The following is a 14972-nucleotide window of genomic DNA, read 5'->3' as shown; positions in this document are numbered from 1 at the left end:
GATGTCTACTGATTGGCGATGCGTTACCCGGCAGTCGTAAACTCAACCCTCTTTTTAGTAAGGATGTGGTTGTATCGCGAGGGCGGGGGAAGGGGGGGGGGGGGGGTGGATGAATTTGCCCAGCTAATGTAAAGGAAGTGCGGAGAGGTTACGAATGAGAAGAAATGGGAATAGGCTTCGGTCCCATGTGCGTCGGATGAATGATGCGGAGTAAAGACTGCGTAGATCATCTTTGGTAAGGTAGGTCTTGCTCGGGAAATCGAGATGAGAAGGAATAATTTGGGCCTGCGTAAACCAAAACATTCCAGTCCAAGGCACACGCATACGTTTCCGGACTCAGGTCTGGAATCGAACGGGAACTCGTGGTGATTCATCGCTCTTTTATTGTCGAGCCGGAAAACTGGGTAAGGAACAAGACTAACAGAACAAGAACAAGTTTCTCTCTGTCCCTCAAACCCATTGAGGGTGCCTTTTTTTCTTTTTTTGGTTTCTCGGATTCACTCACCTCTCAAAACTCCGCAACCGCCGAGCCGCCCTACGCTAACCTCAACCAATTCCTCAACCACCGGATCCCAAAGTCGTCATCAAAGTCATCAACCATTCAAACAACACCTCTTGTGCGCCGCCGACCACTTTTTTTCAAGTTCGCTATTCGCCAACCGCCGTCTTTCCCTACAGCCGTCCCACCAGCTTCTGACTCCGATCCGATGCTTGTCTAAGTAACGAAATGAGATGAGCCAAGCAGACACTTTTTGTTTTTAAACAACAACGAACAGTCAAAGACAACTTCATACTCGGGGAGAGAGTGACTAAAGGGGAGAGAGAAACCAGTCTGTTCTGTCATGCTTGCGTTGCGGCACAGAGAGCCCTTACACTCCAGTAGCGTCATCGAAAACAATCGCGGCCTTGATGGCGCTCTTGTTCTTGATGGACTCGAGAGCCTCGCCGAACTGCTCCAGCTTGAACGTCTTGTTGACGATACCCTTGGTCTTGACCTTGCCCGAGTCAAGGTAGTCAATGGTGGCGGCTGCGCGAGTGTTAGTATGACTGGGCTAGAGTGCCTACTCAAGCAGCAGGTACAGAGTTTTTCGAAGCTTGATACGTACGGAACATGTAGGTCTCGGAGAAGGAGCCGAGGATTGTGATCTCGTCACCGAAAATCTTAGAGGGGGGCCATGATACACGAGCAGAGCTGCTGTAGACACTATTTTTTGACACATCAGCAACCATGTACGCTAAAACGGCGCTTTGCTACCTTACCCGTAGACGACGAGCTTGCCACCGCGGCGGACGTAGTTGATGGCATCCTCGAGAATCTTGACGGAACCGGTAGCCTCAACGACGACGTCAAAGCCGTACGGGTGATCCTTCTGGAGCTGGGTGAACTGGACCTGGGGATCGGAGCGGGACAGCTCAATGTAGTTATCGGCAGCATCTAAGCTGCGAGCGAGGTCCATCTTCAGACCTTGAGGGGCCGCGATGGTGACATTGCAACCACCGTTGTGGCGCATGAGTTGAGCAAGCATCTATATCGTGGTGCATCGATCAGTCATTGGCGCACAGGGTGCAGGGTGTAATATCCCGGCCGAAGTGAACTCACAAGACCGGTGGGGCCGGCGCCGAACATGAGGACGCTTGATCCGAGGCGGGGCCGAATCTTGTCCAGACCGTGGCAGGCGCAGGAGGCGGGCTCGAGAAGAGTGGCATCGACATCGTTAAGGTTGTGGATCTTGAAGACCTTGCCGGCAGGGTACGCGCAGTACTCGGCGAAACCACCGTTCATTGTGACACCGTGAGCCTCAAACTGCAAAAAAGGTGTTACTTCAATATCCGTCCATATAAGTGGTTAAGTGGGGTCGGGCATACGTGCTCGCAGAGCAAAAGCTCTCCACGTCGGCAGTAGAAGCACTCATTGCAGAGCTCGCTGTTGTCGGCAGCAACACGATCGCCAACCTTGAAGTCCTTGACTTTCTGTGCTTTCATATTAGCAGTCGTTCCGTCAGAAGTTGTGGACAATAGCTTTGCTTACAGGTCCAACGGCGGCAACGACACCAACAGTCTCATGGCCAGGAATCAAGGGGAACTTTGCAATGAACTCTCCCTCGTGGATGTGCTATAAGTGATATTAGCTACGTTGCTCGAGGCATGACTGGAGGCCGTGAGGTTCGGGAGGTTTTACCAAGTCTGTGGCGTCCGGGTTAGTCGTACAGATCAATGCAAAAGATCACTCTCGACTTGCATAGCGTATGCAATGGTGCACGAGAGACGACAGTTCACTCACCAGTACCACAAACACCACAAGCTCTAACTTTGACCAGAACATCGTTCTCCCGAAGCTCTGGAAGAGGAACTTGGACAATTGACCAATCCTCGGGCTTCTCGTAGCTGGATGAGGGGTCAGCTTAGCGCCAATGGAGGGGTAGATGGTCCAGCGACCAAAGTTGCGTGAACTGCCACGCTGACCCGATGATCATTCATAGTTGAGAAAGGGGGGCCATACCGGAGAGCCTTCATCTGCTTGGGAAGGTTCGACATGTTGAAAGGTTTTTGACTTGTGCTCTGATGAAGATAGGTGTGCTATCGTATCTTGATGCTCAGTTAGCGGATGTTAAGAGAATGAATGAGGTTCAGCCTGTGTTATAGGGGGAGCAGAGAAACGACGGCAGCTAACAACGTACACGTGAGACTCACTGGAGGACAGGCGAAGTGAGGGGAAGCTTGACTTGGTGCTTCTATGTGAAGCTCCAAGAGGTGGAATGGGTAGCTTTATATAAGGCCTCCTTCGAGCAGCGCGGGGAATGGGCGCATCTTGGGACGGAGATGGGACCAGGGTCCAAGGCGTTGTTGGCTGGCGTGTCTGAGGTCAGGGTACTTACATCTAAATCCTCCCTTAGACTCGCATTTTACGCTCAAATCGGCGAGCTTCGATGGCTGCACCGAGCTCATGTACCTATTCATTCGTGTGGTGCCATCCGGCATGTTGGCGTAGGTAGCTGCATCCCGCGTCCGCAGACGCATCCTCGACCACATCGACGCGCCACTCGGCCAACAAATGATGGTACATACACGAGACGGCATCCCACGCCTCGAGAAAGACCCCAGCCTGGCCTGGCCAAACATTGATCGGTGAGGATGAAAAGCACCTGAGAAAGACCGGAGCTGTTGGCAGACCACAGAGCTGAGCAAAGTCTAAACCCCCCCTGTCCGTCCAAAAATCGCCCCGCCCCCAGACTTTCAGCGGAGTTATTGCTGCAAACCTGGCGTCATCACGCAGGGCAGGGCTGCCACCAGCAACCAGATTTCCAAGCGCGGGAAAGTCGGGAGGCAATGGCTCTAGGAATAATCGAAAAGCAGGAGAAGAATCGAAGAGTGAGGGGGGGGGGGGGGGGCAAGGCCATGACAACACGTCTACGAACGAGCTTCCAACAATCGCCAGACAGTCCAGCTGTCTAGCTCATCCCATTGAACGGGGTCGAGACACTATCATCGAGCCACTCAGCGAAGCGAGAGCTAGCGAGCTGCATCCAAATTGGAGAGCGGGGAGCGTGCAAGAAGTCCTGGTCTCGAATTGTAAGTGTGTAAACCAGACAGTGACAACACCACTTCCACCATCAACAACACCATCTCTTCTTTTCTTTCCCGCCAAGAGGTCCACTTGGACACCGCCGCAGTGCTTATCTTGCACATCCGGTACTGTTCCCCTGGCACACTACCTCAACAAAACATTCCCAAAGCCGGGCCAAGGAGAGTGGGAGCGTGGTAACACCCCATGGCACATGACATGAACTTACCGTAGTCTACTCGTCTCGACCTTGCCCGGCGTCCAGATTCCTGCTGATAGGTACGCGCGCCCGCGATTCTCTCTCCACGCGCTATCCTTGGAGTGCCCCCCCTCGCCGGTTGTTCCCCGGTTTGCTGGCCTTGTAGCGCCAGCCCTTGGCGTGGAGACGCTGCCTCCACATGCAGTTGACTTACGTACCGGGTTGGCGCGAAGATAGTAGAATGGGTCGTTGGATGCTCTGATATGATTCTGAGTCTCTGTCACCCTGAAGTTGGGCTTGATTTGCGTTTGGTGGCTCATAGCTTAATCGTGTCTCTGATTATTGACCTGCACCACAAGGTGCTGGGGCATGATAAGATGTCCGTCTTTGCTCGCGCGGCTAGCGTTGAGACGACGTTCTTGCAGCTCCCGAGATTAGAAGATGTTCTGCCGCTGATGGTGTGGTGAAGCTGTGTGTAAATGAGATCGGGTTGGGTTAGACAAGACATCGATTGGGTGAGGTGACTTTCATGGCAAGTACTCATGCCCAGGACCTTCTCTTCCTTTCTCATACCACGGCTCGGGGATATCGAGGTAACCGCGTCCGGAAGCTGGCACAGGTGCAGAAAGTAGGCCAGGTGCGTAGGAGTGAGGGGGAGGGGGGATGAACCCTACCCTCTTCCTGAACGAGCAATGGCACCCAAAGGCAGGGCAAGACGTTGAGGAAGGCGTCCCGGTCTCTTCTGAGCCAATGCAACACATCTCACTTGCTGAGACAAAGACGCACAACCAGACAGCATTTACAAAAGTGTGGAGAGGGTGCTTGAGTTCCGACCTTACGCGGGGGGGGGGGGGGGAAAAAACAGACTCTCGCCCATTCGGCGTCCAGAAACCTGGCAGTCATGAGATTTACGCAGTCACCGCCACTTCTCAACGACCCTACTTACCCGCCTCGGGATTCCTTCAACTGGCCATCCCGTTCAACTTTTGAGGCTATCACGCATATTCGCTAAGGCAAGGGAACATCGCGCATTGCTTCTTTGCACAGAAGGGGCTGCGGCGCCACAGGTAAAGCGCATTCATGTCTGGAACCATACGTTATTCGTGCGAAGCCTGCTGAAGCTATCCTACGTGCGTCGGCGCTTACCCCAGGCTCTCAACATTCCTTCATAGACGGACCCCTTTCTCGTCCATCCTCGACTTGAGAAATGCTTTGCGCATGTTCTCATTTCTTTTTCTCATCTTTGCCTGCCCTCGACATGCAGAAGGGGTCTTGAACGTGGCCTCTCGCAACTTCAGCACCACCCCACGTGCTAGCCGGCAGACACTGCTTGCTCATCACAGCGTGGTAAGAAGGACAAAAGGACGTTTCACAGTTTGGAGGAAACGGCACAAAGCCGCAGGCTGCAATTCATGACCTTTTGATGCAAACGATTTCCGAGGATCTAACCTCCAAACTCCCACGATGTTTCCCCCGTTGTCTGTGACGTTAACAGACGCGCGACTGTTCCGGCCATCCACTTTTTAGAGTACATGTCGGTGCCTTTTTGTTTCTGCCAATGCGTCTCGAGAGTAAAAGCCGATAGGAAAGAATCCTCTTACGAGGGGGGAGCGGCGCCACGGCCACGGCCAAAGCCACCACGGCTATAACATGTGTTAGCAAAAAGACGTTCCAACCCTTGCTGTGCGCAGTATCGACATGTGCGCAAAGTATTCGGGGGTTGAGGCTCACAATTGGGGCTCGAATCCACCAGGGGCACAACCCTCCTTGCCGCCCTCGCCAGCATCACGGCGGCGGTAGCCACCCTCACGGTCACCACGGTCACCTCCACGGCCACGGCCGCCGAAGGGTCTTCTCTCGCGCTCGCCCTCGCCGAGCATGCCGCGGGGGGGAGCGTGGGAGCGCTGCTGCTTGATGTGGGTGGCGGGGACAATCTCGGCGGGAAGGTGAAGCCACTCGCGGAGGTAGTCGAGACCCTCGGGGGTCAGGGTGTAGTAGTAGTACTGCCACGAGAACTGGGTCTTGACATAGCCGCGGGAGGTGAGCGACTGGCAGGCCTTGACGACGAACAGGTTCTTGGTGTCGATGTCGGGGTGCTTGGGGAGGTTGAAGTCCTTCTTCGCGACGAGGACACCCTCACGGAAGAGGTACTGTAATTTTCGTCGTCAGCAATCGCTATCCTCCCAATTTTTCAGCACGTCTGAAAATTGTAAATCTAACCTCGTGGATCTTCTTGCGGTCGGCCTTGGGGATCAACATCGTGGCGGTTGTCGTGGTCGCTGCTGGTCGATGAGTGGGATGTCTGATCGAGCGCTGTCGAGAACTAACAAAAAGTTTCGAAATTCGTCGTGGGAAGGTAGAATAGCCTAGTGGGCGTCAACCCTACGCGGAACGGACGAAGTGTGGGGCGCTCTAATGGCGCACAGAGTCATCACGTGTAGATAACGCCTAGCGATAAGTCGATGTATCCTCAAGACCCGCCACACTTCCTCAGGGTGCTGCGCCTCACCCAGTAGCTAGGTATCTGCGATAAGCCGCGCCCATCTCATAATTCATCGTTGTAACCAAACACTGAGCATTTGCCTGCCACTTCGCGTCCTTGTCCCGCCTCGACATCGTCACTTGCACATCGACTTATTATTGCGTCGGCGCAAATCAAGAAATCAAATTCTTCGGCTACGGACGTAAAGCATTTCCGACTTCAAAATGGCTGTCAAAAACGTCAACGTATTCATCAGCACCTTTGCTGGGTTGGGCCTACCATCGACACTGGTACTGCCTGTTTCCTCGACGACGACCCTAAGCGACTTGCGACAACAGCTTGACGAGCGACTGCCCGCCACAGATAACCGCCTTATCCTGACGACCGTCTCCAACAAAGAGCTGTCAGCTTCGTCTACCAAACCAGTGTCTGATCTTCTGTCATCCATCGATGATGACTTTGTTTCTTTGCGACTTTCAGTACCGCTTTGCGGTGGCAAGGGTGGTTTTGGGTCCCAGCTTCGAGCCGCTGGTGGTCGCATGTCCTCAAAGAAGAAGCGAAATCAGGGAGATGCCAACAACTCAAGCCGAAACCTTGACGGTAGACGTTTGCGGACCGTCACCGAGGCCAAGGCTCTGGCGGAGTACCTCGCCATCAAGCCAGAGATGGAGAAGAAGGAGAAAGAGAAGCGTCGCGAAAGATGGGAGCAGATCGTTGAGCTTGCAGAGAAACGCGAGGACGAGATCAAGAACGGCAGCAAGGGTCGCCTCGACGGAAAGTGGGTTGAGGACAAAGAAGAGTCTAACGAGAGAACCCGCGAAGCGGTACTTGCTGCCGTGAAAGCCGGGAAGTATAAGGACAATCTTCTCGGTACTTCGCAAGGATCGACAGGATCAGAGGAGACGGAGGAGGAAATGAGTGAGGATGAGGGTGATGAGGAAGTTGGCAGTTCGAAAGAGTCAACACCGCCATCGGAACCGGCAAAGGCGCCCAAGGATAAGCCGAGAACGTTCTTTGGATTCGATGAGGACGATGAGTTTATGAGTTCTGATGAGGATGAAGTCAAGAGCAAGAAGAAGTGAGCTGACGAGTCGCATCGCTTCTCATCGCCCCTTCACTTCTTGCTTCTTCTACAATCTTCATCACACTGCTTAGCTTGCGTAAGAATTATAACGGCCAAGGGGAGCGCACGGAGTTTCTGGTCAGCGGGGTTAAAGGAACGGTATCAAGGTTCAAGTTTTTGTACAAATGATCAAATGGGCGGACACTACAGATAGTTTTCACGAAATCATATTCGGCGCCCTGGAGCGTCATCAGCGTCATCGCACGACACGTCCTCCAATGCTCTATTTGAGGTCTCGATCCATCTTGAAGTAATACAGTCGCCCGGCTCCTCCGTCTAACCTGCTCACAACAGAGTCCAAATTTGCTTATGCGTCGAGCTTGACGGGGAAGTTGCCGGCCTCTGTCATGTGTTAGTATGCGTGCTTCTGATATACGGACGGAGTGCTGACCTCTCTGCTCGTCCCAGCGGGTGTACCAGCCAGAGGGGCACAGAGAGCGGTAGCCGAGCCAGAACTGCGACTTGTTAGTTTCTTTCAGTTTTCAACAGAACTCGCGGACGGTCCGGACCTGGCGGCAAGGGGCGAAGTCCTCGCCCTTGGCGTTGATGCACTTGTGGTAGTCGACGTAGTTCTGCCAGCAGTGCTTGGTCTGGTTCATGTTCGGGTAGCGGGCATCGGTGCCTGTTCAAGCTCATGTTAGGTTCACGTCGCTCATCATTCCCGCTCTCAATTGAGGTGACGCTATCGCGGGTTTCGGTGGTTCGGGCGGAGGGTTCATACCGGCTATAGTGGTCATCAGTTAGCCTCGGAAAAAAGATCAGACCATACTTTGGAGAGGGATATTTCTTCAGCGTACCGGTAACGAACTTGAAGGGCTTGGTAACGAGCTCCTGATCGTCGGACATTTTGGCGGCTTGCGAGTTCAATTGACTGGGAGTCGGATCTGGTGATGGGGTCGAGTGGGCAACGGCGTGCGATCGGTGTTGATGCTTTGAGAGCAATTGAATGGTCGTTTCTGCACCGAGAATCAGGTGGTGACGGGCGAGAACGGGTGGATGCCTGAAGATGGCCAATCGGGCCTCAGGCATTAGAAAGGTGGGCCGAGCTCCAGTCCAACATCAGACCAGACCGATGGAAGTCCAGTCCAACTTCTAAACACTCATTTTGAGATCCAATCCCGATCAACTACGCTCCCTCCCGCCGTACCGACAGGACCGAAAAATCTCCCCTCTTCAGAAAAAAACAAAATCGCCAAAATGCGTCCTACTCTCGGTCTCCGCGCTTTCCGCCCGACTCTGCGCATGATGTCCCCCGTTCCCGTACGTTGAAATTTCGCCGGCCCGGATGAGCGCAATCGCTAATTCTCACATCTCCCCTTAGGCCGAGGACCAAGTCGGTACGTCGAAACCCGCCCCCAGCCATTGAAGGCTCCCGCGATATCGGATACCGATCTCGACGATAAACTGTGGTATTGCGAAATGGCTAACAAGAGCTGATATTGTTGATTCCAGGCCACACCGTCTCCCAGAGACTGCGCAAGCTCCGCCAGATCCCCCCCGAACTGATCCCCCTCGGTACGTCATTAGACATTCAAGGTTACGTCAAATTGTTGTTGACGGCATACAGGTGTCGTCGTTGGCTTCGCTCTGGCCGCTGCCACCTACTCTGTCGGACGTCACTTCATGACCGACAAGACCATCCGTCTCAAGCGCCAGGGCAAGTCTGCCGCCGACGCCGGCCACGGAGAGGAGCACCACTAAGCGAAGGTTATGAGGACGACGGGACAACGGTTGACCATGGCGCTCGTGTGTTATTAGGGAGGATCAGTTTGTATAAGTCTACGACAAAGACAGCTCAAAAGGCACCAGAGACGCTGCTTTCATTTCCTTTCTCATTGTGCTTCTCCGCCTCGAGTATTAGAGAAAAGCCGTGCCCCTTTTATATCTCAGTAAATCCATGTGAACGCCGTCGCTATGTAATTCAAAACAGGCTCCAGTCGCCTTCGTCCACACCAAGTCATCTTCACTCTGGTCGTGGTCCCGCGACATCGAGCCCCTCCAAACCTTGCATGGGGTCATCCCCACGCATCTCAATCTGTGCTGTGCCCTGGTCTGTTGCCAATCCATCCTCCTCTCCAACAGCATGCTCTGCCAGCCATCCCTCCTATGATGGATGTTAGTACGTTGTTTAAAGCTCGATGAGGCAGGAATATGAATCAGAGGAGAGACAGAGTAGCAGAGTGATAGAATTTAGAGTAAAGAAAGAAGAAGATAAGAAGTAGTGAGAACCGCGAACAAAAGATGTGAGACATATATTCAAGGAATGACTGACCTGTTCCCAGACAGCCTTCTTGCTGCCCAAGCCCTCGTCTGCGCTCTTGGGAACTTTAGCGGCTGACACCTTGATGACTCGCCCGAAGAATTCTGACTGATCCATGTTGTCGATGGCTTCTTTCGCGTCCTCCGTATCTTCATACTCAACATAAGCGAAGCCACGGTGAGGATCTGTTGAGTTTGGCTTGTCGTTCTTCGGTAGCGACACATCGGCAATTTCTCCAAAGGGGATGAATGCATCGTGAACGTTGGCGGCCGTCACTATGGAGGCCAGTCCACCAACGAAGACGGTCGATTTCCAGCGCGCAGCGTCCGTCATCTTGACCCAGATTTTATTCGTTTGGCGATGGTTGAGTTCGTGAACCTGCGTAGCAATACCTCGAGAATGAGCGCGGCTAAGTGATAATGGAGTGAATCTTTCTGATAGTAAGTGGAGTTTCTGCGCAAGAGCTGTTGTAAGTCTCTATTGGCTGAAGTGGATTTTAGCTACTTGGAGCTGTGCCGTGGTTCTTTGGGTGTCTTAGCGTTCAGTTACGTAAGCCATACCCAACGACAATTGCTCGCTTCTTCCCCTCCACTGATGTAAGGTACCTTGAGGTATACCCACCTTCAACATCGACTTTGGAAACCTGCCTCATCATCTTCTGCCGGAGATACCTACTTCTACAGGCTTGTTTCTGTACCTCTACTTTCTCATCCTGAATGAGGATGTATGGAATTGCCGAGGAAAGAAGATGCATCGTGAAGATGGCCGCTTATGTAATGGATTCCATGTCCCGCCGCTGCTCTCCGCCTTCCACTCTCCCTGTTGTGATGACGATGCACGTGACGCTACTTTTCCTGCTTGGGCCAGTTGAGAGGTGCACGGTCCAGTGCTAGGGGGGTATGGATGGCTGCGATTTAGGCCTTGGAGAGCTTGGGATGGGGCTGCAATCTGGCATCATATTTCCCTAAGGGCCAGCGTGCACTGTGACACTACCGCCTCAACGACTAATAGCCACCTCTCCCATAAGGCTTGGTTTTACTTTTCTCAACTCCAGAGAATCTCGGCTTTCCTCGCCAGATCTTCTTGTCACTGTCACGTCAACCAATGCCAATTCGCAGCTAGATTTGTCTTTCTTAGACTGGCCGACTTTCCTTATAGCAACGTCTCCCCCCTCCCTCCGAGTGCAGTCCTGGGGACTGAGTGATTCTCGCAATCATGGTTCGCCTCCGCGAGATCCCAAGGACCGCGGCGTTCGCCTGGTCCCCCGACCCGTCGAAGCCTCTTTTGATCACCGGCACTAGAGCTGGAGCTGTCGATGCCGACTTTTCTGATGAGACCAAGCTGGAGCTGTGGGACCTCAACCTTGACAACCAAGACCAAGGCCTCGAGCTGCAGCCCATAGCTAGCATCAGCACCGACTCGAGGTAGGCTCTGCTGCCGCACTACCAATCAGACATCTTGGCTCACGACACTTAGATTCTATGACCTCGCTTGGGGACCGGCCGATTCCGACCACCCGAGGGGTATCATCGCAGGTGCCCTCGAAAATGGCTCTCTCGACTTGTGGGATGCCGAGAAGCTCATCGACGGAGCCGAGGATGCCTTCATGTCCCGCACAACGAAGCACACCGGTGCGATCAAGTCCCTCCAGTTCAACTCCCTCCGACCGAATATTCTTGCGACCGCCGGCGCAAAGGGAGAATTGTTCGTTTACGACATCAACGATGTGGAGAACCCATTCCGACTGGGAACCGCCGCTGCTCGCGCTGACGACCTGGAAGTTGTCGCATGGAACCGCAAGGTTGCGCACATTCTCGCCACCGGAGGCTCTGGCGGTTTCGTCACTGTTTGGGATTTGAAGACCAAGAAGGCCTCTTTGACCCTGAACAACAACAGAAAGCCCGTCAGCGCCATTGCGTGGGATCCCAACAACTCAACGAAGCTCCTGACCGCCACTCACGACGATACTGCTCCCGTCATTTTTCTGTGGGATCTCAGAAATGCCAATGCGCCCGAGAGGACGCTTCAGGGACACGAGCAGGGTATCCTTTCCCTGTCTTGGTGCCAGCAGGACAGCGATTTGCTGCTTTCTTGCGGCAAAGATAACAGGACTCTGGTGTGGAACCCTCAAACGGGAGAGAGACTGGGAGAGTTCCCTGAGGTTACAAACTGGACCTTTCTCACTCGATTCAACCCCGTCAACCCCAATCTTTCTGCCACTGCTGGTTTTGACGGCAAGATCACCGTCCAGACCCTTCAGAACACCAACCCTACGAACACGCAGGCCGCTACCAACAACAATCTCGATGGTGAAGACTTCTTTACCAGTGCTCAGACGCAGCCTCAGGGAGCGTCGTTCTCTTTGAGCCAAGCCCCCAAGTGGTTCGAGCGTCCAGTGGGAGCTACCTTTGGCTTTGGCGGAAAGCTTGTCATTTTCAAGCAAAATGCCCAGCAAAAGTCCACCAAGATCTCCATCTCCCAGTTCTCTGTTGACTCGTCCATCGGTACCTCCACGGAAAAGTTCGAGGAGTCTCTGCAGTCAGGCGATATTGTCGGTCTCTGCGAGTCTCGTAAGGAACAGGCTAAGACCGAGGAGGAGAAGGCGGACTGGCTTGTGATGGAAACTCTTACTGGCGAGAATCCGCGGAAGCGTATTGTTGAGTACCTCGGATTCAACGAGGAAGAGATCACCAACGGAGTCTCGGGCAAAGAAGAGGCGAAGCCTGAGGATGCTGCGGCTGACAAGGAGGAGGACACGAAGGAGGCAGAGAAGCCCGACAACATGTGGGGCGAGGCCGACGGAGAAGGGGAAGAAGACTTCTTGTCGAATCTCTCTGCGACCAAGGGCGCCAAGACGGACAGTCCTTTCCACCTGCTGGCCGACACGGATACCACTGTGGAGAAGTCCATCACCAAGGCTTTGATGCTTGGAAACTTTGCAAAGGCCACTGAGATCTCCCTCAAGGAAGAGCGTTGGGCAGATGCTTTCCTCATTGCCAACTGCGGTGGGCAGGAGCTGGTGGACAAGGTGCAGAGTGCCTATTTGGCCAGCAAGGACGGTGTCCCAAGCTACGTTCGCTTGCTCGGATCAGTTATTGCCAAGAACCTGTGGGATGTTGTCTACAACGCCGACCTCGAGAACTGGAAGGAGTCAATGGCCATTCTTTGCACGTTCTCTGACCCCAAAGAGTTCCCCGATCTCTGCGAGGCTCTTGGCGACCGTATCCTCGAGAACGGCTCACGCAAGGATGCTTCTTTCTGTTTCCTCGTTGGGTCAAAGCTCGAGAAGGTCGTTTCCATCTGGATCACAGAGCTTGAGGAGGCCGAGCAGGCTGGCATGCAGGAACCTAGCGATGATTCGACGTTCTCTGTGCACGCTCGATCACTTCAGCACTTCATCGAGAAGGTGACCATCTTCCGTCAAGTCACAAAGTTCCAGGACTCTGGAAAGGAGCAATCTGCCGACTGGAAGCTGTCAGCTTTGTACGAGAAGTACACTGAGTACGCCGAAATCATTGCCGCCCACGGTCAACTCGCAGTTGCCCAGAAATACCTGGACTTGCTACCCAAGGAGTACCCTGAGGCGCAGCTGGCGAGGGAGCGTTTGGCACGGGCTACGGGCAAGGCCGCCGTCTCGCAGGCTGCACCAAAGGCGCCGGCTGCTGGACGTCGTCCGGGACAGCCTCCTGCGGCGGCCAATCCCCGGGCCACCCCCGGTTATCAGTCCTACCAGCCCACTGCCCCTGCTCAGACTCCTGTCGGTGCTAGCCCGTACGCACCAACGGGGCCGGCTCTCGTGGCAGCAACCGGACCGGCAGCTGCGTCGAACCCGTATGCCCCGGCTGCCCCGGCAATCGGTGGTTACACGCCTGCCGGCCAGTCGCCCTACGCCCCGAGCCAAGGCTACCAGCCTCCCGTCGCCCAGCCGGCCTATCAGGCACCCTCGGGCTATGGACCACCTCCCTCAAACTTCGGTTCGGTGCCACCGCCGCCGCGTAACTCCACGCCCACTACGTCCTTCCGCCCCAAGGAGAGTTGGAATGATGTACCTCTGGTTGCCAAAGCACCTCCTCCAAGAAAGACCACTCCTAGCGTCGCTCCAATCTCTTCGCCGTTCTCTCAGCAACCTAACCAACCGGGTCCCCCGCCTCAGAGCCCGTACGGACGCACTGGTTCAACGCCTCCTCCTCCGCCGCCCAAAGGCCCTGCCCCGCCTCGTGTCACGTCTCCTCTGGCCGGACCTCCCCAGACTTTCCAGGCCCCGCCTAGGCCAACATCATCGGCATCGAACGCATACGCTCCTCCGCCCCCTCAGCCTGGCGCGATGCCGCCACCTACCATGCCTCGCACTGCCTCGCCATACAACCCTCCTCCATCTGGCCCTGCCCCCTCTAACCGCTACGCGCCCGCTCCCTCGGCCCAGCCGCAAGCAAGCCAGCCCCCCTTGGGGTCCTCTATGCCACCTCCCGGAAGCCAGCCTCCCCCGAGAAACCCTTATGCGCCGCCGCCCCAGCAGAGCACACCGTCAAACCAGTACGCGGCTTCGCCGTACGGAGCCCCGCCTACAGCAGCCTCGAGGCCGCCCACTGGCCCTCCTCCTTCCAACGGGCCCCCGCCTGCTGCCAGAGCTCAACCGACCCCTCCTCCCCCCAAGGCGGCTGCCCCGCCCAAGGCCAGACACCCAGCTGGTGACAGGTCGCACATTCCAGCTCACGCCCAGCGACTGGTCGATGTCCTCAGCTCGGATATGCAGCGTGTAGCTTCTCGCGCGCCTTCATCCTTTGCTGCGCAGGTCAAGGATACTCAAAAGCGCCTCAATCTTTTGTTTGATCACTTGAACAACGAGGAGCTGGTCAAGCCTGACACAATCGATCAACTTTGTGCTTTGGGCGAGGCTATTGAGCAGAAGAATTATGAGGTTGCTCACAAGATCCAAGTCGAGATTCAGCGGGACAAGACTGATGAATGCGGTAACTGGATGGTAAGTTCGCTGCTACAACACTTTACTTACTATGTACTAATGTCTTATTCCAGGTCGGTGTGAAGCGTTTGATCAGCATGAGCAAGGCCACTCCATGAGTGCCTTCTCGAAGTTAAGGGGATGGGATGTCATGGGACATGAAATGTTGATGATAGCCAACTGCGCTTTTACGTATACACTAGAGCTTAAGTCGAATGTGGAGACTGTGATTAAGTGCCTGCAAGTCTGCCGTGGTTGATGCTGTGATGATCTGGACTTGTGACAGTGAAAGTTGGACAGCGAAATTTCGATTGAGATGGTGAGAAGATCACTCGGCCATTTTATGGAGTCGGCGTCGAGATTAACAGTTCTGCAAATACTGGCGC

At 54.5% G+C, this 14972-nt stretch overlaps 7 protein-coding genes across 7 annotated transcripts; 3 read left to right on the top strand and 4 right to left on the bottom strand.

The window, feature by feature from the left end:
- Positions 1-869: 869 nt before the first annotated feature.
- Positions 870-2535, bottom strand: CTAM01_02344 (alcohol dehydrogenase GroES-like domain-containing protein; the record flags this gene model as incomplete). Its single annotated transcript, XM_060518383.1, has 8 exons — positions 870-1027; positions 1107-1204; positions 1261-1526; positions 1601-1804; positions 1867-1971; positions 2030-2113; positions 2310-2385; positions 2501-2535. The coding sequence occupies 8 exons, from the start codon at positions 2533-2535 to the stop codon at positions 870-872; spliced, it is 1026 nt and encodes a 341-aa protein (XP_060387016.1).
- A 2823-nt stretch (positions 2536-5358) lies between these two features.
- CTAM01_02343 (40S ribosomal protein S10-A) lies at positions 5359-6020 on the bottom strand (the record flags this gene model as incomplete). The annotated part of the gene is made up of 3 exons (XM_060518382.1): positions 5359-5404; positions 5493-5911; positions 5982-6020. 3 exons carry the CDS (start codon positions 6018-6020, stop codon positions 5359-5361), a joined length of 504 nt encoding a protein of 167 aa, XP_060387015.1.
- A 447-nt stretch (positions 6021-6467) lies between these two features.
- On the top strand, positions 6468-7325 carry CTAM01_02342 (uncharacterized protein; the record flags this gene model as incomplete). The annotated part of the gene is made up of 1 exon (XM_060518381.1): positions 6468-7325. One exon carries the CDS (start codon positions 6468-6470, stop codon positions 7323-7325), a length of 858 nt encoding a protein of 285 aa, XP_060387014.1.
- Positions 7326-7673: 348 nt separating this feature from the next.
- CTAM01_02341 (cytochrome c oxidase subunit 6B) lies at positions 7674-8212 on the bottom strand (the record flags this gene model as incomplete). Its single annotated transcript, XM_060518380.1, has 4 exons — positions 7674-7708; positions 7758-7821; positions 7876-7988; positions 8164-8212. The coding sequence occupies 4 exons, from the start codon at positions 8210-8212 to the stop codon at positions 7674-7676; spliced, it is 261 nt and encodes an 86-aa protein (XP_060387013.1).
- Positions 8213-8563: 351 nt separating this feature from the next.
- CTAM01_02340 (uncharacterized protein) lies at positions 8564-9067 on the top strand (the record flags this gene model as incomplete). Its single annotated transcript, XM_060518379.1, has 4 exons — positions 8564-8626; positions 8688-8703; positions 8819-8881; positions 8934-9067. The coding sequence occupies 4 exons, from the start codon at positions 8564-8566 to the stop codon at positions 9065-9067; spliced, it is 276 nt and encodes a 91-aa protein (XP_060387012.1).
- A 262-nt stretch (positions 9068-9329) lies between these two features.
- On the bottom strand, positions 9330-9959 carry CTAM01_02339 (RNA recognition domain-containing protein; the record flags this gene model as incomplete). The annotated part of the gene is made up of 2 exons (XM_060518378.1): positions 9330-9470; positions 9639-9959. The coding sequence occupies 2 exons, from the start codon at positions 9957-9959 to the stop codon at positions 9330-9332; spliced, it is 462 nt and encodes a 153-aa protein (XP_060387011.1).
- An 882-nt stretch (positions 9960-10841) lies between these two features.
- CTAM01_02338 (WD domain-containing protein) lies at positions 10842-14705 on the top strand (the record flags this gene model as incomplete). The annotated part of the gene is made up of 3 exons (XM_060518377.1): positions 10842-11050; positions 11103-14607; positions 14661-14705. 3 exons carry the CDS (start codon positions 10842-10844, stop codon positions 14703-14705), a joined length of 3759 nt encoding a protein of 1252 aa, XP_060387010.1.
- Between the last annotated feature and the right edge of the window lie 267 nt (positions 14706-14972).

Source organism: Colletotrichum tamarilloi, assembly GCF_030869305.1.
Source record: "Colletotrichum tamarilloi strain Tom-12 chromosome Unknown Scaffold_5.1, whole genome shotgun sequence".
In the NCBI taxonomy this organism is placed as follows: domain Eukaryota; kingdom Fungi; phylum Ascomycota; class Sordariomycetes; order Glomerellales; family Glomerellaceae; genus Colletotrichum; species Colletotrichum tamarilloi.
This window is presented reverse-complemented; position numbering and strand designations above follow the sequence as displayed.